Below are 27,344 nucleotides of genomic sequence, written 5' to 3' on the forward strand. Positions count from 1 at the left end.
ACGGCACTATGGATGTTCCATGATGTAGATGAGTAAGCTAGAGTAACATTTATTGATGGAGCAATCCAACAAAGGTTAAGTGCAATGTAAAATTTAAAGTGAAATTGGAAAGAGACGTCAGCTTGTTGCATTGTGAATATAAGTATAATCACAGAATAAAAATGTGAATTACTTGTGAACTTAGAGTCCAAATAATAATTATTCGCACAAATACATGTATATATCATGACCAATGAAACAAACTCTCTAAAAATTCTGTTTTAGCTGTTTTAGGTTGTATTGTTTTATTTTACAGATTTACCACAAATTTTACATGCTTGCAGATCAGACACGTGAATTGAAGGTAATCTAAAATATATCACAAATTCAAAATACTCTTGTTATAAAGAAATCCAACTGACCTTGAGGAATTTTTGTGGCATCCATGGTAACAGGAGAGATAGTTCGCTATAAGAACTACTACAGAGTTTAGCTACCGACATTTTCTGTAGGACAAGTTGAGCACTATAAAAGTTGAACAAAAGTGAATGTATAAACTGTAATCTTTAACTGAAATTTTGTGGAATGATTTGATAGCATTGTGAACGTTAATTTTCCGTTTAAATATTTTCTATTCTTTCACAGCTTTCAGCAATTGTGTATCATCAGTTATCCTTAAAATATTTATTACACTTTTGTGGATTTATAAGGTTTGATAGATGTACACTCATATAGGTTTTTTCCAGCAAATCCGGATCATTAGTTATCCTCAAAAATACACATATGACAAAATTTAAACAACAACTTGGAATATTACAAAATGTCACAAAAAGCACATAAAACAGAACATTTGCAGTATTGGATGAGAGCTATCAGGAAAAGTGTGTTAGTTAAACAAATATATGTTCATGTAGCTATAAAAGTATGAGCAAAGTGGTTACATATACTGTGAGTATTATATTTATTATCTATTGGTAAAATGTACCTAACTGAAGCATGCTGCCACACACATCTACTATGGCACCTTTCTAAATCACATAAACATGCGATATATGCAAAATGTTCTGTCCAAGAAATCAAAATTGCCATTGAAAAAACTAAACATTAAACTAAAAGAGATTAAATATATGTACTCCCAAAGAAACAGCAAACACACAGACAAATAAAGGAACCCTACCTAAAGGAATTAAAACACGGAAAAGACAACAGTGTTTTTTCTTCCTGTAAATAGCAAAATACTATAAAATATATAAATTTCAAATACTGAAAATATAATATCTTTATAGCTCAAACGGTAACATTTTCCAATTAATTTTATTAAAAAAATTACAAGATACGTCAAGAATATGACTTAATATTGAATGTTGTTTAAATAAACTAATTTTAAGACCTTTATTTTTATCTAAGTGAATTAAGGTACGTGTACACGTAGGAGGTGTGCATTTATTACATGGTATGTAAATATCAATAAAGAAAAGCCTACGTTCAATAATAATATACCTCGCTGCATTCCTCTGTTAACCATGCCCTCTTTCTCCAGCTTCCATCTTTCCAGACAGCAGACATTTTCTCACTGGTATCACAGACTTGTCTGACAAACATGGCAGCCTCACTGGCACTATTTGTGATGAACGTCTTCAACAAAAGAGTGAGATTACTTTGTTGGTATTTGATCAATAAAAGGTATTTATCTAAATGTTAAAAAAATACCTAAATAATGAAGTCGTCATCAATTATTTAAAAATTATTATGACTTTCTCTTTTTTTTGTTTTAAATAACTTGATTTAAAAGTTTTCATTAACACTTTCTTACATAAATGTTCATACAAAAACTCAAAAAACGATAATTTTCAATTCAATTTGCTTTTTGTTTATAAAGTTCAATACATTTAGGGGAAAATTGCATGCTTATTAAATATACAAGATCTTATGTATTTTTTTCAAATGATAAGTTTCATTTTGATATTACAAGGATAAGGAAAGCAATTTACTTTGATAAAGAAGTCCCGCTTTCCGTCAAGATTTTCAACAGTTGCCCGAAATCTGTTTATATTCTTCACACAGGAGTTCTGCATTTTGCTGGATAGAAAATAAAACTTAATTTGTCTCAAGAAACAACTACGAAGTATATAACAATTTCAATTTCAATAAATTTTATTTAAAAAACAGCAAAAGTATTACAATTACATGTACTTATTTATCAAAATAATTTTGAGAATATTAATAACCAAGCATATCAACTGTTTGTTCATTTGTTGTTTCTACAAAAATGTTTTTTTTTATAAATTATTCACCTTTTCTGGCTGTGATAGAATATTATCCAGCAAGTTGTGAACTTGAGACTTAATGTTAGTATCTTGGAGTTGAAGAGCTCGTACTGCCAAACTTCTGCCATATCGTGTACAGATTGGACAACCACACAGGTTCTTTCATCTATCACCAAGTCAGCGAAATACATCTCGTCAATACTCTTAATCTGGTCATAGTCACGCTCCATGATCGTCAGGTTATGTCTGTAATATCAAAGCATAGTTATATATACACACATCAAATTTCCATTTCCAACTACATGAATGGCTCTTTTCCATGTTTTTTTTATGATCCAAAAATTATCCAAACAATGACTTCAGACATTACCTTTTGAAAACGACAGCTGTAATATGATATTTCATAAAGCACATGTATATATCCTTAAACGACTAGGGATAACACTAGGGTAACAAAACGCCCTAATGAAAATGACAGCTGAAATATGATAAAACATAAAACAAATGTATCCTTAAACGACAAAGAATAATAAAAGGGAAGCAGAACGTTCTAGAGCAGTGACTGTGATGGAAAATAACATTTTTTATCTGATTAAATAAATTTTGTTTTGCTAATAAGTGCTTTTTCATTAATTGTGATTGATGTGTTAACTTTTATTGAAACTTGAATATGATCTGGATCAGTTTTTCCTATTTTAGATGTCTTGAAAACAAACATTAAGCATTTATTTCCGAGGATGACGTTCTTGCCAGGTATGTAATGCAAACAACTTGGGTTAACCTACCTAGTTTCCAGCAGCTGCAACAACTCCGGTTGGGAGGTAAGATATCTTGATCCAATAATAGTCAGTGCTGTAACTGTATCCATGTTTTGGGTTGCCATACCAACTTCTGTGCTCGTACCTGAATCAACCAAGATTATAATCTAAAGTACATGGTTCACATGATGTTTGATAAAGAAGAGTTTTATCTTAAAATGTACAGAAGCACCAATATTACACTGAAAATCTTCTATAAATTTGAAATACCAAGCAAATACGCCGATTCCGGGATACAACATTCAGTCAGTTTAGTCATGTGACTTTCATCACCACATGACTTAATTTGGGCACATTTGAAACAAAATGGCAGCATATGTAATGATTGTACACGGGTGGAAAATTACATATCATGACGGAACATTTAATATTAATTATCAGAACAAATTGTATTAAATTTAATCCAAATATGCACGAAAATTAAATTTGGACACTTAATAAGGAAATGACATGTAAATTACCGCATCAAATGGAGCTGTCGCCAAGCAGTTGAAAATCAACGGTTGCTGACGTCTCACTCACACTTATTGTATAACTTACCTGGGTGCATTTTTCCAAAACTCAATAACAAATAAGAAACACAAAACATAACAGTTTATCTTAGTTCCGTTATCGAGCAAGTATCACCGACTTTGACCTTTACCCGGACATTGATATTCTCTGCCTATAAATGTCACCGCCATGACGGAAAAATGTGCCCTAAATTTTTGGCGGTCACATGACCAAATCAACGTTTTCTACCTCCTACCCAGAAGAGTTCCTTGTATCCCGGAATCGGCGTATTATGGAGACTGAGCTTTTGATAAACTGGAACAATTCTAAAAAAAACTGTACCTCAAATAAAAAAAATATATTAACATTTTGACAGATGGAACATTATCTTTTAAACACAAAAATATCAGTTTTGTAATCTCACGACATTTATATACATAATTACCTGTCTTACTGTTTGCAGAGTCGTGGTTGGTTTTACCATTTAAGGAAATGAGAGGTATGCTGAATCCTTTACAAATATCATGTAACTTAGTGTCATCACCAGCTGAGTCATTGTAGTCTATCACGACAGTGAACTGGGACCAAGGAAACTCATCAAATAGTTCTGCTCCGTTTGCTATTAGACATGTCACTGATTCAAGTCTGTCGGCAAAACAGTCAGAAAAGGTAAATGATTTTACACATCAATTTACTTAAACATAAAATATAACAAACACATTTGTTAGAGCAATATGTGTTAAACCTTAGATCTTGAATAGTTGTTTTAAACATTATTCAGGTTTTCATAATTATGGTGCATATATGTAATGCGTTTGAGAACAAACGTTGGTTCTTTCAGAAACTCACAAATATATTATAGATTTTATTAAGCAGTGAGCTGAATTAAGAAATACCGTAAATTTGGATATTTTGGATGTGCTTATTTGGCGTTTTACACAAAAGCGCCAAAATTTAACACACCAAAATTTGCCTGTATTTGTTTGTATATGATTATGACGATCAATACATCTACATGCCATTTATTAGGTATGTGAACACGTATTCTCGGGTAAATTACTCGATAACGTTACATAAACATACACTTCGGGTATGTGTTGTCAACCAGAAAAAAAACAACGTTACCTGTGTGAGTCTTTCTTTCATGTACATGTAAACACGTAGATGTGTGACTAATAATCGTTTCTATTGAGGACAAATATTTAAAAGGGTTGTCTTTGTATTGGTAAGGCTTCAAAACTTATCGTGTCAGTTTTTCATTGTTGCTGGATATAGACAAAGTTAATCTTCAGGTTATTTTCTTTTGATCAAATCAAGTTCTGCGTCAAAATTTAGCATAGCACAGCGAATCGCCAAATTCAAAGGCACCAAAATTTATCCACCTTATTTTGACAGAAAAAACGCCAATTTTTCCCGACGGCAAAATATCCCAATTTACGGTACAATCTGAACGAGATCATATTATATACTTAGTTATATATACATGTTATATAATGTATTATGGCTAAGCATTCAGCATGTATGTACCAATAGAAATTCTGCAGTTTAACTTACATTAACAAATAAATTAACGAATGTCATACCTTTGTGTCAAGTCCCCTGACAAATCACTGAGAAGATCTGCCTTTGTAGTAGACCCACCTCGTACAAAGTCTCTGAGACAACTCTTAAGACTCAAACGGTCTTGTCCAATCACTATCAAAATCTGATTTTAAAATAAATCAATAGAGATATCACTTCTTAACATTAAACAAACTTCTGCTAAAGCGTATACTATAGCCTGATTCGTCACATCCTTTTTTTTTCTTACTGTAACAGAGTAGTATTGTTGTCAGTCTCATTTAGTTTGGGATTGTTGGGAAAATAAGGGTTCACTACATTGATAATGCAATCAGAGCAATACCAGTATATTAATGAAAAATAAGTCTTTCATAAAACCATATCATTTTCGTAATTAAACAGAAACTTTATAAGTAACAATTAAACACGGAATAATCCCTTATACTTGTTTAAGATAATGATTATTATTTCTATACATAATGTACATTTATATAACGTCATTGACAGTGACCCACTTTTATCGCAGTGATTTATATACAATTTCCAAGGTTGTAAACATTTTAGACTTGTGTTTGGCCTTACTTTAAAAATGAGCGACATATGAGTGTAGAAAGTGTATTACAAAAACGTTGATTATATTACGCTTACATTTTAATCATATTTACATAATGTAATCAGGATCACAGGTCAAATTTCATTTGCAATGTGCATAGTCATCGAATTTCTTTGCTTAAGGATGTTTTAAATTAGATTTATACATTCTTAGCTAGATGCATATAGTTCTTTATTATATGAAACATCCTGAAGGCCATTTAAAATTAATTCCAAATTACCTTTTCTTTTGTTTCATCTTTGTTTTGGGCCGACTTCTGTAGCCTTTCATCAATATGTCGATACAATGAGACTAATTTAGGATGAAATAATCTTCTCTGGTTAAAATTGCATTTGAGTTGGGTAAGTTCTCTCATCATACTGTCAAAGCAATCTGAATTATAAATTTACAATTAAGTTTATTATGTCTTGATGGTGCAAACTGTTAATATTGTAAAATTGTAATTTGACCAATTACTGAAGATGAATATTAAAAAGATAATTTATGATCTTAAAGTTTGAATTTTGATTTGTTTTAACTCAAGGCTCACGAGACTAGTTTCATAAAATCTCATATGAAAAAGCCACTTCATTTGATCCTTTATGTATTTTGTTTTCATTCTGTATTTAAGCATATTCAGTCAAGAAAATCTTTGATATTACATCAAACTATACTTTCGAGTAACAATTGAATATCTAATAGTATTCTAAAATATTTTGAAGATAGATTTTTCTTACTTTTTAATACTGACTGGTACTTTTCCTGCATGGACTTGATGTGAGCCAGAGCAGATTCAAAGCAGCAGTAAATAAGGATATCTCTTGCCCCACAAAGTATATGTAAAGCTATAGTTGCCTTGTACAGATCACAAGCAGCACCTGGATTAGATACAGATGATTTTATAACCTTATTAATTCAGAATTATCAAATCTTTCAAATGCCATGCACCTGTTTTTTAATATTAGCCATAATAATAGGTTCTAAATTGGCTGAGTTTAACAACATTGCTTCAGACAACCATTAAAAAAACGCACCTGTTTTAAAATATTAGCCATAATCATAGGTTCTAAATTGGCTGAGTTTAACAACATTGCTTCAGACAACCATTAAAAAAACTCGTTTTTATCAAATTAAAGTATGACCTTACACTTTGACATGACTTGAAACATAAATCATTATTCCTTAACCAAAACGATTTTCATTCACTAAACAAAAATTTCTGAACGTCTATAATATTACCATTTCAAACATACACATTAATTTTTTTTAAATGTATGTAAATTCAAGATTATGCACGCTCACATTGCAATGGGGAACATCTTTAATTTGTAAAAGTTGAGCTATCCTCCAATGTACTATATCCTTTTAACTGGTATGTCAACGAATTTTGTTACATTTTAAGAGGACTTAACCTTTTAGCAACTCCAATAGGGGTGTCCTCACATTATAATCTGGCTATTAATAGAAGTAAAAAAAAAATAGCGAAAGGTCACAAACTATAAGACTTGTACTTTATAGTCTGTATTAAATTACCTTCATATATACAGAACGTCTTCAAGTACAAATATGTGAAATGTATCACCTTCATTTGCTGTGCAAATTTCTTTCCATGTTGTCAACCAATATAATATAATAATATATCTAAAAAAATGAAATAGAGTGTACTGTACTATAACATATTATATGTATATATATTATGAATTATGTATGTACATGTATTCAAGAAGCTTATCCAATCTTACCATTTTCTTTGTTGTCTTGCAGGCTTTTCTCCTTTTGTTTCACTAGAAACCTAGTATTGTCTGGTGTTATGTCAGAGAATCGGTTTGGGAGATGGATGTCACGACATCCTTTCAAGGCAGCCATGTAATAAGAGGCTTGGTCTTTAATGATATCCAGAACAGAAGCAAACTCGCCTACAAATAACACAGGGAAATAGAGGGAGGTAAACTTAAATATATTGAAAACATTTCCAAAGCCATTAAAGTCTGATAATAGTATCTGGTAATTGAATCCACAAGATTGAATTTTGAAATCGTGTCATAATACTAAAAAGATAAGTCTCAGTACAAGATCAGTACAAATAGCTAACTGACTGTTGACTTTTAAGATATGGTTTGAAGTCAACTGTTCGTCATTCTTCATTTCTCACGAATGAATTGTATTAAGACCTGACCGATTTTCAATCACAAACTATGGAAACTAAATATGAAATTACAGTTTTATAATTAATTTCTCAATTAAGTATGCATACCTTGTATAGTTACTGAAACCACTCGATGATCCCACGTTTTCTGTCGTTTGTTGGGTTTTATAACACAAATGTTCTGGATGTCCAGATCTGAAGGTGACATTTGGGGACTCTCTGCAGTCTTAACCATTACAGGAAAATGTTGATCTGCTGTCACTTAAGCAAAACTTCACATTCAGTAAAATCATTAGAAAACTTTGATAGCTTAATTGAATGTACACCAATTTTTATTCTTTTTTTCCCTTCTGTGTATTAAAATATTTCTCGAGTTTCTTGAGAAGAAATTTCCATTGAATGCAAATGATATAAGCAAGCAAATAAAGTGCAACTTTTTGTCATGTAATCATTTGATTCTGCTAACCTAAAAGAATTGCATATATCTATACAGTATGATATGTTTACATGTACCAATAAAATAATACAGGCATGCATTACAGTATACTTTTGCAAACATTTAGTTGACATTTTTAACAAGACGTCTTTGTAGTTAGTGCTACATGTAACATATTTCATTTCTGTTGACCTTTGGGTTCTGGTGTTCTGTTCAATGCTTTACTGTAGCTGTGGTTTTCAGTAGATACATCTTGAACACTTCTCAGAAACAGAAAGTCATTAAGTGGATCTGCACCAGCTTTACTAAGTCCTAAGGGTGGTCTGAGTGATGGTGCAGTCGAACAAGATCTGACTGTTGGCTTCCAAACCTTTGCTTTGAAAACCAAGAAGAATGTCATAACTTATTAAAAATATTAGTCACTTGATCCAAAGAAGTTATGAAAAATATAGTGAAAACCGTTTGAAATCATTTAATTACTGTTGTGTTTTGGGATATACGGGTTCAGTTATTATATCTCGTGCTATTGAAACTGCATTTTAAATTTCAACATGACCCTGGCTTAGCAAGGTAGATTCTACACATCAGTAAATACACCACAAACTCCACTGCCTGCCATTAGGTTTGCTAAAATTCATACATTTAGAAGGTGCTTGAAATATGAATTTGTCATGTTTTCTCTTCTTCATTATAGTAAATTTATACATTGAGTATAATACCTTTTTCTGCTTTCAGTTTACTTTTTGTCATATCTGTTCTTGACTCTGACCCAGATACATTTTCCAGAATTGGGTCTTTCTCCTCTATAAAATAGACAAAACAAAAATAGTTACATTATGTATACTGTATAGATATTATGTATAATATAGATATGCTATGATACACAAAATTCTTTAGCCTGTATCTGTAAACAGAAAAAAAAGTATAGATGTACAGTGGCTGTCTAGATATTACAATTAAGACCAGACAGCTTTTTATTATTTAAAATTGTATTTCATTTTTTTTTAAATTTGAGTTTTTAGATGAAAAAACCCCAACACATTTATAATATTTTAATCTTAAATTATACTCAGGTCTTAAAAAACATATAAATTTAGTTAAGATTTTTATAGCACATGTATGTGCAATATGCATTTTAATTGCTGAATTAAGTCAATTGAATTAGTTTAAATGTAGTATACAGCTGAGTTGAATATTATGTTGGTAAGATGTGGCCATATAAAGTCATTATTAAATACCAATGTGCTTTAGCTTCTGTACAAGAACAACTTAAATTTTATATAAAGAGCACTTCTAAATCAAAGAAATCTGCTAGCATGCACATCTATAAACCATGAACTTTTCCTAATGGGATCTAACCTTTCAGCAATTGGCCCTGAAATTTCTAACTGCATCAATAAGCAAAGATTAAGCAGATTGATTTTCCTATAAATGCAATAAAAACCTGACTCATATGACCTTCAAAACAGCTTGTCCATTAACAAAAAATGTCTTAGTGATTTTAAAAAAAACAGTCTTTTATTTATCTCTAAAACCTTTCAATTTTTCAATTTCTATTTTGAATTCATGTTTATGATTGCAAATATTTTCAAGTGAATAGGTTTAAAGGAAATTCATAATGACACTATATTTTTAAAAGCTTGCATAGATGCAATGCTCTTTTTTACACCAGATAAGCAAATGATTTTGAAAACCGCTGGCAGGATGTGTGTCTTAAACGTCATATTCCAGGGTTTCATCAGCATGACTAGTGGATTTAGGTCTACTAGACCTTTTGATGAACTAGTCTTTTCTACGTATGTTTAGTTTTCTGTATAACAGCCTGCAATGTTCTTTTATAAATGTGCAATTACCAATCCCATGCTTACAGTATACATCTCTTTCCACTTACCTAACAGCACAGTGGAGGTGTCTTTTTCAAACCGTTCTACTGAAAGAATCTCTGTTGTAATGCACTTGTAACTTTCTTCTTCTTCCAGTTTTTCAATCTTAAACCCTTTGATCTTGGCAGCTGCTACAGACACCGCATCCCAACACAATGATAGTTCAATCTTGCCTAGCTCCTCATCAGCTTTCAAGTTCAGCATCGCCTTTGCCTTATTTGGACCAATATCAATATCAAATATTGGTTTCTTTCCGAATTCTATATGAAACAAAACGTTTATGCAATAATAATATATAAAAATGGAAAAAATTCTGCAAGCAATTTGCTTTGCTTTAAAATTATATTCCCATTACATTAATAATATATATATATAAATAGCATCTAAATACAAAAATTTTACTAGATAAATACCTGGAAGTCTTAAAGACAAAATATCATCCATATATTTTTCATGCTGCCATATTCTCCACAGGGAACTATCTTTCTGTTCTAGTGTCAGCAATCTGTAACAAAAGCACTCTGAAATCTAATCACATACAGAAACAATGGACAGCAAGTAATGATATATTCCAGGTAAGAGTATATCCTATATTTAATTGATGTATATTGAATGATGATGCAAGTAATTCAGACAATTCTATTTAGAGAACTAAAGGGACATAACATTTGTAATGATTCATATTTATGAGCTCAATGTCCTTTACCTCAGCAAAAAGTGATTAGCTTGTTTATTAAATTGAACTATTCTATAAATGAAGTATATGAAATTCAATTAAACTGATGAAAAAGAGTAGCAATTCTTTAATATGGTGTTTATTCAGATTTTTCAGAATGATTTATTCTATTCTAAACTTCAAATATATCATTATAAAAAAAATGTCATGGAAAATGATAACAAATGAGTTAAGACTTGAGATTTCCTTCCTCCACCAAATTTTATCTTCAATGATTGAATTCATTCATATAAAATTATACTTAAAATGTATCTAAAGCTTTTCTTTCATATTCCTTTATTTGAATTATAAGTACCTATTGTTTCCATGTGGAAGACGGTGTGAACACAGCTGGGCTAGAGACTGTTTCAGGTCATAGTTTGTCCAATTTTCCACACATGGGCTACCCAAGGGAGTATCCAAAAGAGCTTTCTTGAAGTCAAAATCATCATCATCATCATAACCTGGGGGATATTTATATTATGAGTCAGGGTAACGATATTCAACAAATCTCATCTAACATGAATTTGAGAGTAGATATAATTTACAAATTTCACAATATTAGAATACTATTTGCAAATGTATGAAATCATCATTAATATTACAGTAACTTGAAGTCTTCAGCAACCACAATTTGCATTATAAAGCTAAAAGCATATCAGATGTAACTTGTAACTATATAATGAACAACTTACCAATTTCATTGATTTCTAGAAATGATTGAGTAGATTTGCTGGATAAATCTGTATCTACTTTTTCCACTTCATTTTTGTACTTATTACAAACATCTATACTTGTCAATCTTTCACAAACATCTGATGAAGAAAGAGAAAAAAATATTTATATTGATTGAGCTACCTGGTCCCTATGATCAAAATTCAGCAAGCTTTTCAATATTAGACCGAGCTGGATCTCCAAACATTAGCTAGATTCCCTACCTACATGTATTGGGCTACTTGTTCAATGATAAATGACCGATTTTCCTATATAATGTACATACAATGTAATTTATAATGTACAGGTATTAAGGTTTCATAATTACAAATTGGGAAAGTTTGCTGAATTGACTTCAAATTCATAACATATGTAACTGAAAAAAAATATGCCAATACATGCAATGATAAAGATTATATAAAGATGAATTTATTATTTTCAAAAGAAAACATTTGTTAAAGGCAATTATTTATATCAATTGTTCACATGAAACTATCTAACCTGAAGCGTGACTTTTCACTTCCATTAGGACAGAGGTGTCTAATTCTATCGCAATCTTTGTACTGTTGATAATTGCTTCCCCTCTGTCACTTTCGTTTTCAAAAGGGAACAAGCATTCTTCCAGCTCCCCCTGCAATTATCAACATCATTACTCTAAGGGGATTTGTAAGCGATATTTTGTAACACTTTATTGCTATGAAACATCAATAGTACAGCAGCACTTTTAAAAGATCTGTTATGGAAACCAAACACCAAAAATAAACGTCTGTCTCAGCTTAAAACTAGCAATTATACTAAAAAGATGTTTGCCTAAGAACCAAGGCACAGGTGTCTAAAACTTTCCATTCCATAAACATAATTGAAAGGCATGTAAATTCATTATCTTTGTTAGGTATAAGGTTTAATGCGCATTTCACATATTAAACAGTTACTGTTCGACAAGTTTTTTTATTCAATATCCACAATTTAAGCATGTAAACCTGCCAGGGGTCTTGGGAGGAAACCAGAGTACCCAGTGACACTGGTATTATCATGCAGGTGACCCCTGACCTTTTCATGTCTGTAATAGGACGGAGAGTTATCTCGTCACGTTAAGTAGTTTCCGGATCTGAGGTTCCGTGTTGGTTTACATACCTTGCAAATACGACAAAAACGCTAAGATATAAACGTAATATAATTTATTCAAGATACAAACAATATCGGCACAGTTAACAAATAACAGCTTTTAAATGCCGGAGAACGTTAATTTACAATATATTTATTCTAAATTCCACCCTCCATTCCCGCTAGTTATAATTTATACTTTTCCCATAGATATTTATCTTGATATATATGATATGGCTACGAGGCCCGATGTCCTAAAAAGTAAGGAGTTACCTACTCCATTCAGGAGGTGACCCGGCTGACAATATGTTGTCTAGATGCCAAAGTGACAGAGATAGCCAGCGCACGCCCTTATATACCCGTAATAGTAACACAAAAGATTAACGGCATCAAATCAGGTTACATCAGACGTAACTGCTTCAACGGAAGTAGTATTGACTTGATACCCGTATGTAATAACATAAATACACATGTATAGCAATAACAATGACCCCACAATTACACTGGTATTATCATGCAGGTGACCCCTGACCTTTTCATGTCTGTACTAGGGATCAAAGCCTGGCCAGCCAGGTTAAAGGTGAGTGGTTTAACCACTACACCACCCATACTGGCATTTTGCATACTTCAAGAGTATTTCATCATTTTGAAATCTTCAATTATAAATTGATGGTCATGAGTGACTGTGGTAATAGGGCATAAGAGGATAGAAATATGAAATTTCCATTTCAGCTTCACCTGTGAAAACAATATTACAAAATTTGAAACCACTTGCATGTTTTATATATTGAAGAAATGATGTCCTATCAACAGCATGAAAAAGTACAGAGAAAAGGGTACCGTGTTATTGTACATCAATAATAATGTTATACATACATCTGTTCTAGGCAAGTCAAACTTCTGCCAATCTTCTGCAGAAATTTCACATCTTCTTATGTCACAATGGTCATCTGGTATCAAATGTTCATTGCTTCAGAAAAAGAAAAAAGACAGTTTTTAAAATGTTAGAGTCATTAATAAAACTAATAAAAATCAAACTTTAATATTTGCATTTTTTTCCATGCTGCAAATTTTGGTGTGAGTATCCAAGTATATATATATGTTTACTAGAGCTTTCAAGGATATAATAAATACAGTCAAACCTTTAAATAATGAACTCCACTTTAATAAGACCATGGTGAAATTATAGTAATACATGTACATGTACTTGAATATATACAGAATAACATATCTCAACGGGATAATGATGGGACCAGAAAGTAACCGGTAAATGCAGGTTCTGCATTATGCAGATTCATATTAATAAATTAAAAAAACAAAAACAAAAAACAATGTCATACAATTATGCCAGAGTAGACAGAATAGATGTGGATTAGACAAAGTCCAGTTTTCACCGGTTGTAATGTATGATAAGCTTGGTCGTCAGGACCAACAAATGATCTTGAATCAAACAGGGGTTTTGAGTTATATATTTGTATTGGACAACTAGGTGCATATAAGTCAAAATAATACATTTGTGATAACCACACACAAATTGAAATGCCAGAAGCAGCATAACACATCTTTTGGCATAAGTTTTGCTACATTCATGTGAACATTTAGACTCATTGATAACCTAGCTGCACTGAATCAGGATTCAAAGTTAAATTTTATCTCTTTTTGTTGAAGTCAAGGTGGCAGTCCCATACACATTTGCAAAATTTAACCTTAGAAATCAACACAATCTATTTCCTGTCATCAAGATAAACTTGATGAAATCTGCCTAATTTAATTACTACTTGAAGCCTGAAGGTCTCTGAGAAACATGCTCGAGTCACTCTTTATCAACTTCATCTGGGAAATGTACACAAAAATTTGAATTTGAATAAAAGAAAGACACCGTAATCAAATTTCTATTCCCATGTTCCCAATTTTATATGACCTTTTAGTTTACACAAATTTTATTTCAGCTTTTAGAATCACAGTAAATACACGGTGATCAGACTGCAGTCTGACAAATGTTATCAAGTTTCAGCTTAAATTCAATAACCAAACCTACTTCAGTATTTCTCTTGGTGTTTGTTGTGTTAAACAACAAATTCCTTCAGAAAGCAGACTGCAATCTTACAAAATTTCAGACCTTAAGCGCAGAAAAATTGAATTGTTGATCTTTTAAAAAATTCCTAAAAGATTGAAGCCAAAGATTTTGCTGCAGAATTCAATCAATTAAAACAGCTTGCTTCATACCAGAACTCAATTACTGCATCTAATGGGCACCTTCTAAAAATCATCACATTTTGGAAGAACATGCAAACAATTTTAAACAGTTTCATATCGATTTTATGTCTAATATGCTAGAATTGATAACTGGTGTGTGGCTGTGTCCTCTGTGAAATTTTCTCCTGGCAAAATTTGATGAATGTTCCTACATAGCACTACATAATTCTACTCCATGTAAATTGTTCTTTTGAATGTTATTCATGCAATTTTCTATTGATCAGCATTTGAAGCGACAAATGAAATTTCTAACATGAAGTCAGTGAAAAAAAATGGAATAGAATAAAAAAAAAAGTAACACTACAGTTTTTAATACCACATGAAGCACAAAGGAATTAAGCAATAAATTCTTACTGTGTAATTCTGTCTTTCAGTGCCAGTAATCCCGAGGCTCTGGTATTCAGCGGATCTGAGACTTGATTAGGATGCAGACAGCCACACATTGCATTCAGACTTGGCAAATTTCTACTTAATTCTGGGAGAGGATCTGACATAAACACTTCTTCCAGTTTGAATAAATCACCTGAAAATAGTTTGTATCTCAATGTCAAGGTAGTTCATGTCCAAAATAATAGTTTTCCATTAACCGAAAAGTACTGAAATGACCTGTTTTGATGAATTAATGAATTAATTTAACAAATCTTAGTAATATTTTAACATGTACAATGGAAACCATAAATATCATATTCACTAATATCGAAATTTCTATAACAACCAGCAGGTTGTATAAATGTGATGGAGACTTTATCAGTAACTATTACCAATGGTTTTAAAAGCTCTTAAAGGGACAATTCAGTCTAAGAGAACATTTAAGTTTGTACATATATCAGAAAAAACCCAGTTCTAATGGAAATTATATCAGTCGGTTTTAATACTGTGCCATAAAAACCCATGGTGGTGAAATGTGTTATATGTTCAAACTCGCTCGATGTCCGCCATTACACATTGTGGTCGGACAACTTGTATGCCGAACCCTGTCCCTTGCTCGTAGAGTAATGCTACTTTTGTCTAGAACTGCTCAAATTGCTCAGACAGTAGTGTGTTAACCTTATTAGGTGAATTGTCTTGCCTAAATTCATTTTATCATCTTCTCAGTGGTTATGTAGTTCATTTGTTTAACGTGCGTGACTTTTGCTCGGGTATGGGTACAGCGTACATGTTGTACCTGCTTAATCGTTTTGATCAACGATTTGTGATTTCAACAGTATAAATTAAAATACTAAACAATGACGTGGAATTTGTCAATATTTTATGTTATTTGTTTCATAAGAAATGTAGAACAATACATTTATGCCATATTTTGCTTCATGTTTATGTAAAAGAATTAGCCTGAGTGAATTGTCCCCTTAATCTGAATGTACTTCTGATATATTACTATATTAAATTTTTTTGCAAAAAAATGAAATCTTCCCTTATGTTTAAAACATAAAGATCTATCACTTTGGTTTGTGTTGATTGTTTAAACATCCTTTTAACAGCCAGTGAGTGAGTCATTTAAGGATGTGCCAGGTTTATGTGGTGGAGAAAAGCCGCACAGAGAAAAACCACTGGCAGTGATGGTCGATCAGTACCTGCCAACTGCCACACATGGGATTCTAACCCACAACCCAGAGGTAGAGGGCTTGTGGTAATATATGTCTGGACATCTTAACCAATGGGCCACAGCTGCCCCTTGAACTGTCATACTTACTAGAACAGTCGTTTAGCCAGTGTTGAATATTTTCTTTTAAAAATACTTCTGTTGAATTGAGTCGAGTATTTTCTTCAGGATGATTATCTTCTGGGAAATCCTCCTGTGACGATGGATTGGAACTAGGGATACACTCTCCAAGGTCAAACACTCCATGTTCAACACTGTCAAGCTGATCTCTGTGAATACATTTATATTGTATAGGTAATGTCAATATCTGATCACCAGTAATGATTATCAAAACCAATGTAGTAAAACTTGTTTTAGCAACCATCTCTGTATAAAGATCACCTGCCTAATAAGACAACTGTGCTCTGGTACTAAATGAACAATTTTGATAAAATTCCACCTGTGCATAAAGAACACCTGGTTATAGATACCATTTTCTCTCCGTCCCTTGGGTGGACTTTATAGAAAGGTTTGATTGTAGTTGACATATCTCCCTGAGAAATAACTAGTTTTCCCCTTTGGGATTCAGTTCACTAAGTTGTATGCAATTTAGTTTCAAACAGTTTATAATCACAAATTCAGAAAAAAAGACAGAATATGTACACACATACATTAAATAGCACCCATGCAAAGTTCATCAGTGGTCTGTCCATTAGAACATATTTTCTGTCAGAGTACTAGCTGCTACAGATTATATGAGCTATATTATAAACCCTCTGAAACACATTTAATGAACATTAATTGTGTTTTATTTTTTTGACACAAGTTGTTGTTGCGTATAAAGATTGTCAACTTGGCTAGAGTAAAGACAATTTTTTATATTTATCCCTCAAATCGTCTTAATAGAGAGGTCAGATTGTAAATGCTGTTCTTTTGGTACATATGTAGACCAGATTTAGATACCATGCCTGTTCTAAGATTCCTGGCAGTGGTAAATAAGACCTGCACTGTGAGTCTTATTGATTTTACATTTTAAATGACTAGAGTGCATTTCACCCAGTTGAAATTTCAACTCTCAAGACGCCTCTTCACCATGATCGATAGTAATTAAAATTACCATACTAACTCTGGGGTCTACCAAACCAGGCAGTTTACATAAATTTGCATGAAATAGGTGTTCTTACCTCCCAAGAAACTCAATTTCCTTAATCTGCTTAGATACTAATTCAGATAAACAATTTAATTCTGCTTCCAGCCTGGTTCCTTCATTCCTGAGCAGCTTTAGGTCTGCTTTCGCTATAAATTGGAAAAGAACTTGAAGATTATCTGAAATGCAACTTCAGCATTTTGCAATAATCCAACACAGCTGGTAAACTATTTTGGAGAAGGTACCTCCCATGATTGATATTTAATGCAGCATTATACAATTTTGGAGATAGCTGCTTCGTCACAAAATTACCTCTCGAATAAATTTATAAAAGTCAGATTATGTCAAATGATGAACTGAAGATTCAAAGAATTGAAAGATGTTTCTGCAAGATATAACGAATACGGTTGGGTTTTTTTTATCAGAAAAGATTATTTGAAGAGAGCTTCACAAAATTCTTAAAATAATGTGATGACAAATTAACCATAACCCATTTTGATTTTCTGTTTTTGAACGTGACTGCATTTTTTATAGCACATTGAACCTTTTTATGGAATAATTCATCTCTCCTATGGGGAATTTTAAGTTCAGGAACTCCTTACATTTAAAGATGCTCCACTGCTGACAAATGGTATTTTTTCATTATCAAAAACAGGAGCAGATAATTTAGTATTTTTCTTTAGTTACAGAAGTTACTTACTTTACACCATTATCACCATTGAAAAGATTGAACTTCTAATTTTACTTCAAGTTAAAAATATATAAAATAATTAATTGCATCCCGAAAAAAAATTCCATAGCACTATGTCCTATATGAAATGAAACACTGATTGTGCATGCATCAAAGGCAAAACAAATTATTTTATATCATTTTTTTTTTTTGTGTTAATTAGGCATATATATACAGGATTAAAAACATTATTGCTCAAATGATGGATATCATTTATGCTCTGTCGACGGTGGAGCATCTTTAAGGAATGTTCGTGAAATTGGCCCCTCATCGATATACATACCAGACATCTTACATATATACCTCTTTTCCAAGGTTCCCTGAAGTTGTTGTCTGGTAACTTTCCAGTATGTCTGTACATATCGACATGCTCCAGATGGTGTGGCACTGATACAACACCTTGCTGAAGAATCCTCTGTCTCTGATCAAGTGCCTACAATATCCCATGTACAAGAAGTATCAAATCATCAGATTGCTGATGACAGATTTTTTTAGTTAATAGTAATAATTATTATCTATCTTTCTTTACTGAGATTTTCCAATAACAAAACAGAATTGGACTATATCAATCATCGGTCATCCTCAATACTCCAGGGGTTCATTCAGTTATTATCTCTACACCTCCGGACTATCTCACAGTAAAACTGGAGGCAAAGGGAACAGATCAGGTTGTAATTTAGTCATTTAATGCACATCAAAAGAGCCGTTTAAAGGTACACTGTGGTTGACTGTGGGTCTTTGAAGTTGGGCATCACTCTATCTGTATTAAATCTTCAAAGCACATTTTTTGCTGGCCTGTGATTGGTTCAGATTTTTTCCTCTGAGCTGCCTTCAGTTTTACTATGAGATAGTATAAGGGTGTAGAGATCATAAATGATTGGAACCCCTGGAATATCAAGGATGATCATCAGTGAGCAGAGCATCTGGCTAGTGTTTGGAGGTCCCAGACTCAATACCGGTCTGTCTGCTACATTTTAAGGAGCCTTCCTTCAAACATTTAATGCTTTCCTATAGAAAATTTTATAACTTTATTACTTGGCCCTGGACCCAGTTACATGAATATTCCTTAAATCTAAGGAATTCCTTAAAGGCTTACAACCTTTCCAAAACAGCTTTTGATTTTTAAAATGGAAATGTAAAACGAGATTGATAATTTTGTAGAGTCGCAGAAAATTTTTTTACTTCACATTAATACTTACACTTTTTTCCTAAAAGTTTTAATTAAAAATAATTAAATGTTAATTTTCACAACTCGGGTCCTGTTGTCTTCCTATTTTAATACCGCTTTTTAGTTGATTATCACTGCGGCAGACAGCAAAACAACGAAATGAATCTTCATTGTAAACTTATAGATAATACAGGAAAATTTATATTTGTTTGGTGTTCATAACCTTATCTTAGGCCTTCGATATCAATCTTTCTTTTGTTAATATTTCATTTTTTTTTGTTCCGAAAAAGTAGTGGGGCTTTAACTTTAAAATTTCCATAGGAAAGCATTACAGATTTTAAGGAAGGCTTCTTAACTTATGTTTTCGTTAACTTTTGCAATGCTTTCTTATTGTGAATTTTAAGGAATTCCTAAAACTTAAAGAATGTTCGTGAAACTGGGCCCAGGATAATTTTTTTTTTTTTTTTTTTAATCCTGGGGCGATGTTGGGTGACAAGAAACAAGTGAAATAGTTGAAAATTATTAAACAGTTTCGACTACTGTAGTACAACAACTTAAATAATGAGTCTTTCTAGAAATCATTAGATTGTCTACTATTGTTAATAACAAGTTGCACACAATCAAAATAAAAATCAGCATAGAAAACTTGATAACCATTTAAAGTCATCTATATAATTAGGCCTGTAGTCAGAGTCTACAAACTATCAACTTACATCCTCCAAGTAATTTATTCCTTTATATATCAGCATGTTTCACTTTGAGGACAGCTAAACTTGCAGATGTCTTTAAGGCTATCGTAAGGTTTGTTATGGTCTTGACATGACTTTTCTGTTTAATCTGTAAAAAAAATAGGTATACACTAGCCATTGATAACATACGTCTATCGGTTATCATCTATAACATCAGTTTTACTTGAGATATGGGCAAATACGTACATAGATTGACCAAAGACCTACCTTGAGAGAGAAATAACAACTTCTGCAATATTTGTCGGAATAAGCGAATCGTCTGCCTGCAATCTTGATCTTTCAGACGCTTGAGTTTTACTTTGGCTAAGTTAAAAGTGCGGGAAATTTTGATTTTGCCCGGCACGTGTTCGGAATATAAATTAGACCCTTAAATATAGATCTAAAGTAAATCCTAAAAGGTAGTGTTATTTTTCCCTAGTTACTAAAACTACTAGTATGGATTTATCCAAATGACGCTATTTTGTCACAATAGATTGCATTGTTTTTTTCTTTCGCCACTATTATTCGTACTTTGATGTAAAATAATGGAGAAATTCAAGGGAAAACAATGCCATTTATTAAAAAAAATCATCTTTCGAGATGTATCAGACAGAATGTAGTGGACATATTATTTGGACATCATGCAATAGCAGCGTTTCATGTTCACATGTAGGCCTAGCTAGTGCACTCCGTATGTCTAACCTGTACATTTTTTTGTAGTTTTCACACCGACAGTGTGCACAATGTGTAGGCTACATACCAACAGTTGTCGGAGTTTTGAATAAGGTTAAGATTTGTTTCCGACAAGTGATAGATTATACACTAGAATTCCATCCTCAGCCTGAAAATCTACTAAGAGTTGTCTTTCTTTGCGATGAACTGGTCCGCTACATGTAACATGTAGGCCTATTGATCTGCTATCTAGAACAAAAAAAGTAGAACTCGATTCCAATGTAGGCTAGAGAAATGTTTACATCGATGTTTACATATACTGTACAGGGATTTAATGGCACTTATTGACCAAAAAAGTGCAATATAGAAAAACAAATAGATATATTATAAAACATCTACAACATACTTCTTTGACCCTTACAACATCTATACAAACTTTTCTGAGATTATCTTATGATACTGGTACACTAGGTAGAAAACAGGACAGTTATATAGGTTGCGTAGTATTTAGTAGATAGAATGTAGATGAAATCACATGGAAGAAACTGTCCTTACATTACCCGATAGCTGTTAATAGGCCATTTAGTTAATAAACCAAACCATGGAAACAAAAGAGACTTCTGATTGATCATAATCAAGATATTGCCCGATTAAGCCACAGAGTTTCTTTTATTAGGATGGCAAATACAATGGCTGTCATTTGGTTGCCTATGTTACCAAATAAAATGTCAAAATGAACATAATTGTACTTTATCCATGGATTAAAAAAAAAACATTTGATGCATTGAATATAGTGGAATACATGTGACTTGTAGAAAAATATAGACCTGGTTTCTATTATCTTGATGTATAGATGTAGACAAGCATGTAATGATGTAAGGAGAGGTGTAGATAAAATGGTGTATAGAGAAATGTAGATATATTACTTACGATGTAAAGAGAGATGTAGATATTTTCGTGATGACGTGTAGAAAGATGTAGAAAGATATATGTGATACATGTATAGAGAAATACAGATACTTCGTCATGTAGGTATTGACTTGATGAAGAGATACATTTAAAACGTACAAAAGATATGCCATGTGCTATGTAGTTGTACTTAAAAATATACCTTGAGGAGACGGACTCATTTTCTATTGTTTACAGGGATCTACATTTAATACACATGTGAACATACGTAATTTGAAGCAGGAGGCATGAATGCGTACGTGATCGAATGTAGATTTCAATATACTCATGAGAGCAATTAAAAATACCAAATCCTGATGAGACTCTCTCCCTCTCTAGAAGCTAAATAACGCTCTGCCTAGGCTTTCCGAAAACTCGCGCATCCGTTAGCTAATGGTTACTGAAACTAGGCAGCAATGCTGTGAAATTAGGGTTTACTGAGCTAATGCCAAGTCTGATATAGTTAGCAGTTATAATTATTAATTCTAGCGAACAATTTTCCTTGGAAGAAGCAATTTCTCCAACTATTACAATTTTCTGCTTGGTTTTATTGTTAAGCCTACGCCAATATTACTGCTGTCGTGACCAACCGACGAGGCATTCTCCTTGTTTTGTGCTTGCTTCCTCTTTTGGGAGCGGAGACATACAGAATATCACTTGGACAAAAATAAGAAAAGGACCGTTGCCATGGCAACAAAATTTAATCTGGAATCTTTCGAATCGGTCATTATTCAAAATAAACGTCTTGAGATAATTGAATTTTCCCACTAATTCAAAAAGTTGTGTGTGTGACCTTTCTAGGCACACCATAGCAGACGAAAATCAATGGCGGTGGGCTGGAGCGCGCTACAGCTACTGGGCCTCTGACACGACAGGCTGTGCGCTGTTTCCAACATTCCTGGAGCGAGGTGTCTGCTAAAGGATATTCCGCGTGTTATTTTGACCTATAAACCGGTACTCAAAACAGAAAAGTTTTTTTCATTAATAAATAAGAAATGCTTTCTGTACACACAAAATGTCAGAATGCTTTATCGGTAATTAATTGATGCCGAATGAAGAGAGACAATGTAGATCCAAATATTTGCGTTAACTAATGCATTATTTGTAGTCAAATTAGATTTCATCATCTTTGATGCACATTTGGTCCAAACGCCTTCGAGATGATCAATCAATATTTACCTCCAGACGAGATTCCATTATGTAATATTCAAGGTTACGTCGCGGATATTTTAGAATCAAAGTAATTGGATATCTGATCAATTTAGCACCAAGAAACAAACCGGGTCATTGTATATTTATTTAGACACTTCATTTGATCACGATTTTTGAACCAGTTAAGGTTTTATTAGGTCTCTAAGCATCTCCTAATCCTAAATATCTTGAAATCTTATGTGCGATATCAGTCTGCTATTACACAACCTTTGAAGTGATGTAGCTCTAACTGACTATTAAACAACCTTTGAAGTGATGTAGCTCTAACTGACTAGTAAACAACCTTTGAAGTGATGTAGCTCTAACTGACTAGTAAACAACATTTGGAGTGATGTAGCTCTAACTGTCTAGTAAACAACATTTGGAGTGATGTCGCTCTAACTGTCTTGTAAACAACATTTGAGGTCATATTGGGATTCAAGTCTGTTCATGTAATGTTTTTAGGTTTAAGCGGATTTTTGTTTCTTCCCAAATTATTTTCAAAGAAAAGCAAGGAGTTATCATTCTTGGAAATCAACTTTCTTATTATGTAGTTTAATAAAGTTGCATGTAATATTTTACAAAGAACAACCATCCTCATCAACTCAAAGAGAAACATCTACGGCCTAGCGAAAATAAGTATGAAATTAAGGGAAATCGCGAAATTAAACCTTAAGTTGTTACTGCTTTAAATGTTTTAAGTATGTTATATATACTGAGCGCCGATGAAAACGCAACACTGTTATAATATGCAAAATTTAATGGTAACAAAAATTTTATAGAAAAAATCTTTATTTCATCACAAAGGTTTACATTTCGAGAGTCGTTTCCTACAGTGAGTTAGTCAAAGATTTCCCGTGAATGGGGATGAGACAAACGTTTCAACGCTAAACCCAAAATTCATTTACACACTTTCAATATCTGATGTGGCCATTTGCCTCCACACCAGCACGACACCTACGTGGCATGGACCGAACCAGACGCTGAATTCTAACTGGCTGAATGTTCCTCCTCTCCTCCTGAAGGGCAATTTCAAGTTCACGTCAATTTTGCGGTTGTGGCTGACGTCGTTTCACAGCTTGACCTAACTGGTCCCACAAGTGTTCGATCAGACTGAGGTCAGGGGAGAGGGCAGGCGAGGGCAGTGTTTGAATGTTCTGTTGATGAAGGAAGTCTGTGGTCAACCTTGCTAAGTGCGCACGAGCATTGTCTTGTATTAGAATATTGACGTCGGGATGATTACGAAAGAACGGTACAACGGTAGTTTGTAGGACTTCGTCGAAGTGACGCCGTACCGTCAGATTACCATCCACGATAACAAGGGGCGTCCTGCGGTCGAAGGATATCCCTCCCCACACCATGACACTGCCACCACCCACCACATTCGCGGACGCACGAATCGACGTAACGCGCTCTTCCCGTCGTTTTCAAACGCGAATTCTACCGTCACTATTACGGAGATGGAAACGGGATTCATCCGAGAACAGTACGCGTCTCCATTGGCGCATGAGCCAACGTCGATGCCTCCGGTTCCACGTCAGGCGATTTTGACGTCGACGCTGTGTCAACATGTTCCCACTGAAGGGTCTACAGGCTTTCAAACCGACGCAACGCAAACGTCGGCGGACAGAAGAAACCGAAATTCGTCTTCTATTGATACATATCGTTGTTCTGGCCGTTTGAGAGGCAGTTTGGAAGCGATCACGGAGATGGGTGACCCGGATGTAACGGTCCTGTCGATCCGACGTCACTCGTTGCCTCCCAGGGCGCGGTCTATCATTCAGAGAACCCGTTCGAACGTACCGCTGATAAAGTCTCACAATAGTCGAAGGCGAACATCCCATTCTACGCGCAATTTCACGCCGCGAAAATCCGCCTGCCAATTACATAACCCTAACTTTGTGACGCTGGGTATCCGTAAGTCGGGCATCGTTTTCCAAACTCAACGGCGTTTTCAAAATTTGAATGTGGAAAACAGCCTTCCTATCTACAAGGACTGTACACGTGTAATGGGTAGACCAAACGCGCATTGATACCGAGTGCACGTGCGGATAGGTACTTTTTCAACAATCGACCGCTTCACGGCCCGAGAGGAAGTCCAGTCATGCGAATTATTATTGTATACATAGGTAATGTGCTCAAAGTTTTACATTATTAATTTGTTTAATTTAAATTAATTGAAAATATTCAATTAAAAAGTGTTGCGTTTTAATCGGCGCTCAGGATACATAGGTTTTGCCGAATTTCCTGAAAACAAATGACAAACTACAGCAGTTTGTCTCAATCACCGACATTCCGTCTATTTATGCAGTAGCAATGGCAAACATAAAAAAGAAACTTTCCGCCAATGCAGCATGGTGTTTTGCTGACATTTGCTAAAATGTTTTGCCAAACAGTGACGATGATACACGGTGAATGATTAAACAGATAAAAATGTGAAGGTCATGAGCGGAGAGCCACTTAATGCTGGATTTGATTGTGTGAGGATACAACCGTTTGATTTACAGTGACATTTAAAGTGGGATATTTGCAAGACGCTTCGCCATTACCATCTCTAATGGTATCCGGTCAAGTGAAAAGGGAAAATCTAGACAACCGAGGGATTTGTTTGGAATAACGAGAGTGTAAATCAGCCATATTAAATCGTGGTGTTCAGAAATTGGACAAAGCACAAACTTCCTACAGAGATCACACTTATAATGGAAATAGGCACAAAAGGTGAGACATATGGGGAACCATAGTTACCACTGAACAACCCATATTTACCACTGAACAACCCATATTTAACACTGAAAACCACATAGTTACCACTGAACACCACATAGTTACCACTAAACACCCCATAGTTACCACTGAACACCACATATTTACCACTGAACACCACATAGTTACCACTGAATACCACATAGTTACCACTGAACAACACAAAGTTACCACTGAAACCCATATTTAACCACTGAACACTCCATAGTTACCACTGAACACTACACCACTTAGTTACCACTTAAAATCCCATGTTACCACTTAACATTCCATAGTTACCACTGAAACATACTCCATAGCTACCATTGAGCATCCAATAGTTTCCACTGAACACCCATAGTTACCATTGAGCATCCCATAGTTTCCACTTAACATCACATAGTTACCACTGAACATCCCATAGTTACCATTGAGCATCCCACAGTTACAAATGAACACCCCATAGTTACCACTGAACACCCTATAGTTACAACTGGACATCCTTTAGTTATCAATGAACATCCAATAGCTACCACTTAACATCCCATAGTTACTATTGAACACCCCTTAGTTACCACTGAACATCCCATATTTTTACCATTAAACATTCTTTTTAGACATTCTACAGTGCTACAAGATTTCTGATTTTCCAATTGATTCAATCTCGTGAGTTCTCATTGATCCATTTCCTGCAGTAGTCGTTATTATCCTATTCTATTTGTGGTTCAATTTACGTGTCATTCCCTGGATTCCCATTGGCCCGCTCAGATTACCCTAGCTGTACTGTGTCAGATTCCTGCTTTCAAGCACCAATTTAACACCAAGATGAGTTGTGCTTATAAAAGAAGGGTGAAATTGTGACAAACAAAACATTAAGTGTTTTAGAGCAAAGAAATAAAGAAGGAAGAAAGAGTGAAAAAGAATGAAATAAATCAGTAACGCAGAAATGAATTTCATAAAGATTTAGGAATCCCGAATAAAAATATTCCCAAAATGAAAAACAATTATATAATATTCCAAATCATATTCAAATTAATAGTCTTTATATAGTTTTGGGACACAGAACAAGTTTACTTGGCGTAAATAAATAAATAAATAAATAAATAAATAAATAGAAAAAAAGAAAGAGAGAAAGAAGTTTGTGTATGAATTGCACTAGTTCTAATAAAAAAGAGTTTAAAAAAAAAAAAAAAAAAAAAATCCTTTGTACGTGTATTTCAAATCCTAAGCACATGCACGATAACCAATAAATCCATAAATAAAGATGTTGTAAACAGAACACGAATTCTTTTTCTGTTCCAGACCAGGTCAAGTCTATATGAAGCCTTTATCCGAGGAACGTAAGGATAAAGCAAAGCTCCCAAAACAAATTATTTATCTGCGAGATTGACTGCAGTGGAAGTGGTACAATTATTCTCTTGTGTAGCAATTTTCACGCCATTCGACAGAAAATGAATCGATGTTGTCATTGCGAGCT

The 27,344-nt window shown here is 33.5% G+C and overlaps 2 protein-coding genes across 3 annotated transcripts in view; both read right to left on the reverse strand.

Annotated features, from left to right (window-relative positions):
• Positions 1 to 20,609, reverse strand: part of LOC138325471 (protein shortage in chiasmata 1 ortholog-like) — a 25,284-nt gene extending 4,675 nt beyond the window's left edge. Inside the window, exons 1-26 of one of the 2 annotated variants that reach the window (XM_069271154.1) lie at positions 20,543 to 20,609; positions 20,300 to 20,423; positions 18,722 to 18,851; positions 17,726 to 17,837; positions 16,653 to 16,831; positions 15,317 to 15,485; positions 13,583 to 13,676; positions 12,104 to 12,233; positions 11,584 to 11,703; positions 11,205 to 11,352; positions 10,587 to 10,678; positions 10,182 to 10,433; positions 9,010 to 9,093; positions 8,483 to 8,665; positions 7,963 to 8,106; positions 7,451 to 7,624; positions 6,446 to 6,586; positions 5,950 to 6,101; positions 5,140 to 5,261; positions 4,002 to 4,201; positions 3,032 to 3,149; positions 2,274 to 2,492; positions 1,971 to 2,058; positions 1,480 to 1,614; positions 1,157 to 1,200; positions 402 to 504 (exon numbers count right to left, since the gene is read on the reverse strand). In XM_069271154.1, coding sequence (XP_069127255.1) covers positions 402 to 504; positions 1,157 to 1,200; positions 1,480 to 1,614; positions 1,971 to 2,058; positions 2,274 to 2,492; positions 3,032 to 3,149; positions 4,002 to 4,201; positions 5,140 to 5,261; positions 5,950 to 6,101; positions 6,446 to 6,586; positions 7,451 to 7,624; positions 7,963 to 8,106; positions 8,483 to 8,665; positions 9,010 to 9,093; positions 10,182 to 10,433; positions 10,587 to 10,678; positions 11,205 to 11,352; positions 11,584 to 11,703; positions 12,104 to 12,233; positions 13,583 to 13,676; positions 15,317 to 15,485; positions 16,653 to 16,831; positions 17,726 to 17,837; positions 18,722 to 18,851; positions 20,300 to 20,335 — 3,369 coding nt within the window. In that variant the 5' untranslated portion in view covers positions 20,336 to 20,423; positions 20,543 to 20,609. Of the gene's footprint in view, positions 1 to 401; positions 505 to 1,156; positions 1,201 to 1,479; positions 1,615 to 1,970; positions 2,059 to 2,273; positions 2,493 to 3,031; positions 3,150 to 4,001; positions 4,202 to 5,139; positions 5,262 to 5,949; positions 6,102 to 6,445; positions 6,587 to 7,450; positions 7,625 to 7,962; positions 8,116 to 8,482; positions 8,666 to 9,009; positions 9,094 to 10,181; positions 10,434 to 10,586; positions 10,679 to 11,204; positions 11,353 to 11,583; positions 11,704 to 12,103; positions 12,234 to 13,582; positions 13,677 to 15,316; positions 15,486 to 16,652; positions 16,832 to 17,725; positions 17,838 to 18,721; positions 18,852 to 20,299; positions 20,424 to 20,542 lie in introns of both variants that reach the window. The other variant, XM_069271153.1, reaches the window with a different exon arrangement.
• Positions 20,610 to 25,316: 4,707 nt separating this feature from the next.
• LOC138326419 (uncharacterized) lies at positions 25,317 to 26,368 on the reverse strand. Its single transcript, XM_069272529.1, has 3 exons — positions 26,181 to 26,368; positions 25,892 to 26,040; positions 25,317 to 25,372 (listed from the first exon to the last, which is right to left on the reverse strand). Exons 1-3 carry the CDS (start codon positions 26,366 to 26,368, stop codon positions 25,317 to 25,319), a joined length of 393 nt encoding a protein of 130 aa, XP_069128630.1.
• Between the last annotated feature and the right edge of the window lie 976 nt (positions 26,369 to 27,344).

This window comes from Argopecten irradians, chromosome 6, assembly GCF_041381155.1.
Source record: "Argopecten irradians isolate NY chromosome 6, Ai_NY, whole genome shotgun sequence".
Classification (NCBI taxonomy): domain Eukaryota; kingdom Metazoa; phylum Mollusca; class Bivalvia; order Pectinida; family Pectinidae; genus Argopecten; species Argopecten irradians.

What these genes read in the sequence shown, in the direction of transcription:
- LOC138326419 (XM_069272529.1), bottom strand. Translation starts at nt 26,368, where the DNA reads ATGTCCAGTTGTAACTATAGGGTGTTCAGTGGTAACTATGGGGTGTTC. An exon ending in TGCTCAATGGTAGCTATGGA is followed by an intron (nt 26,041 to 26,180) that starts GTATGTTTCAGT and finishes TGTGTTGTTCAG; the next exon opens with TGGTAACTATGTGGTATTCA. An exon ending in TAAATATGGGTTGTTCAGTG is followed by an intron (nt 25,373 to 25,891) that starts GTAAATATGGGT and finishes ATTTGTTTTCAG; the next exon opens with GAAATTCGGCAAAACCTATG.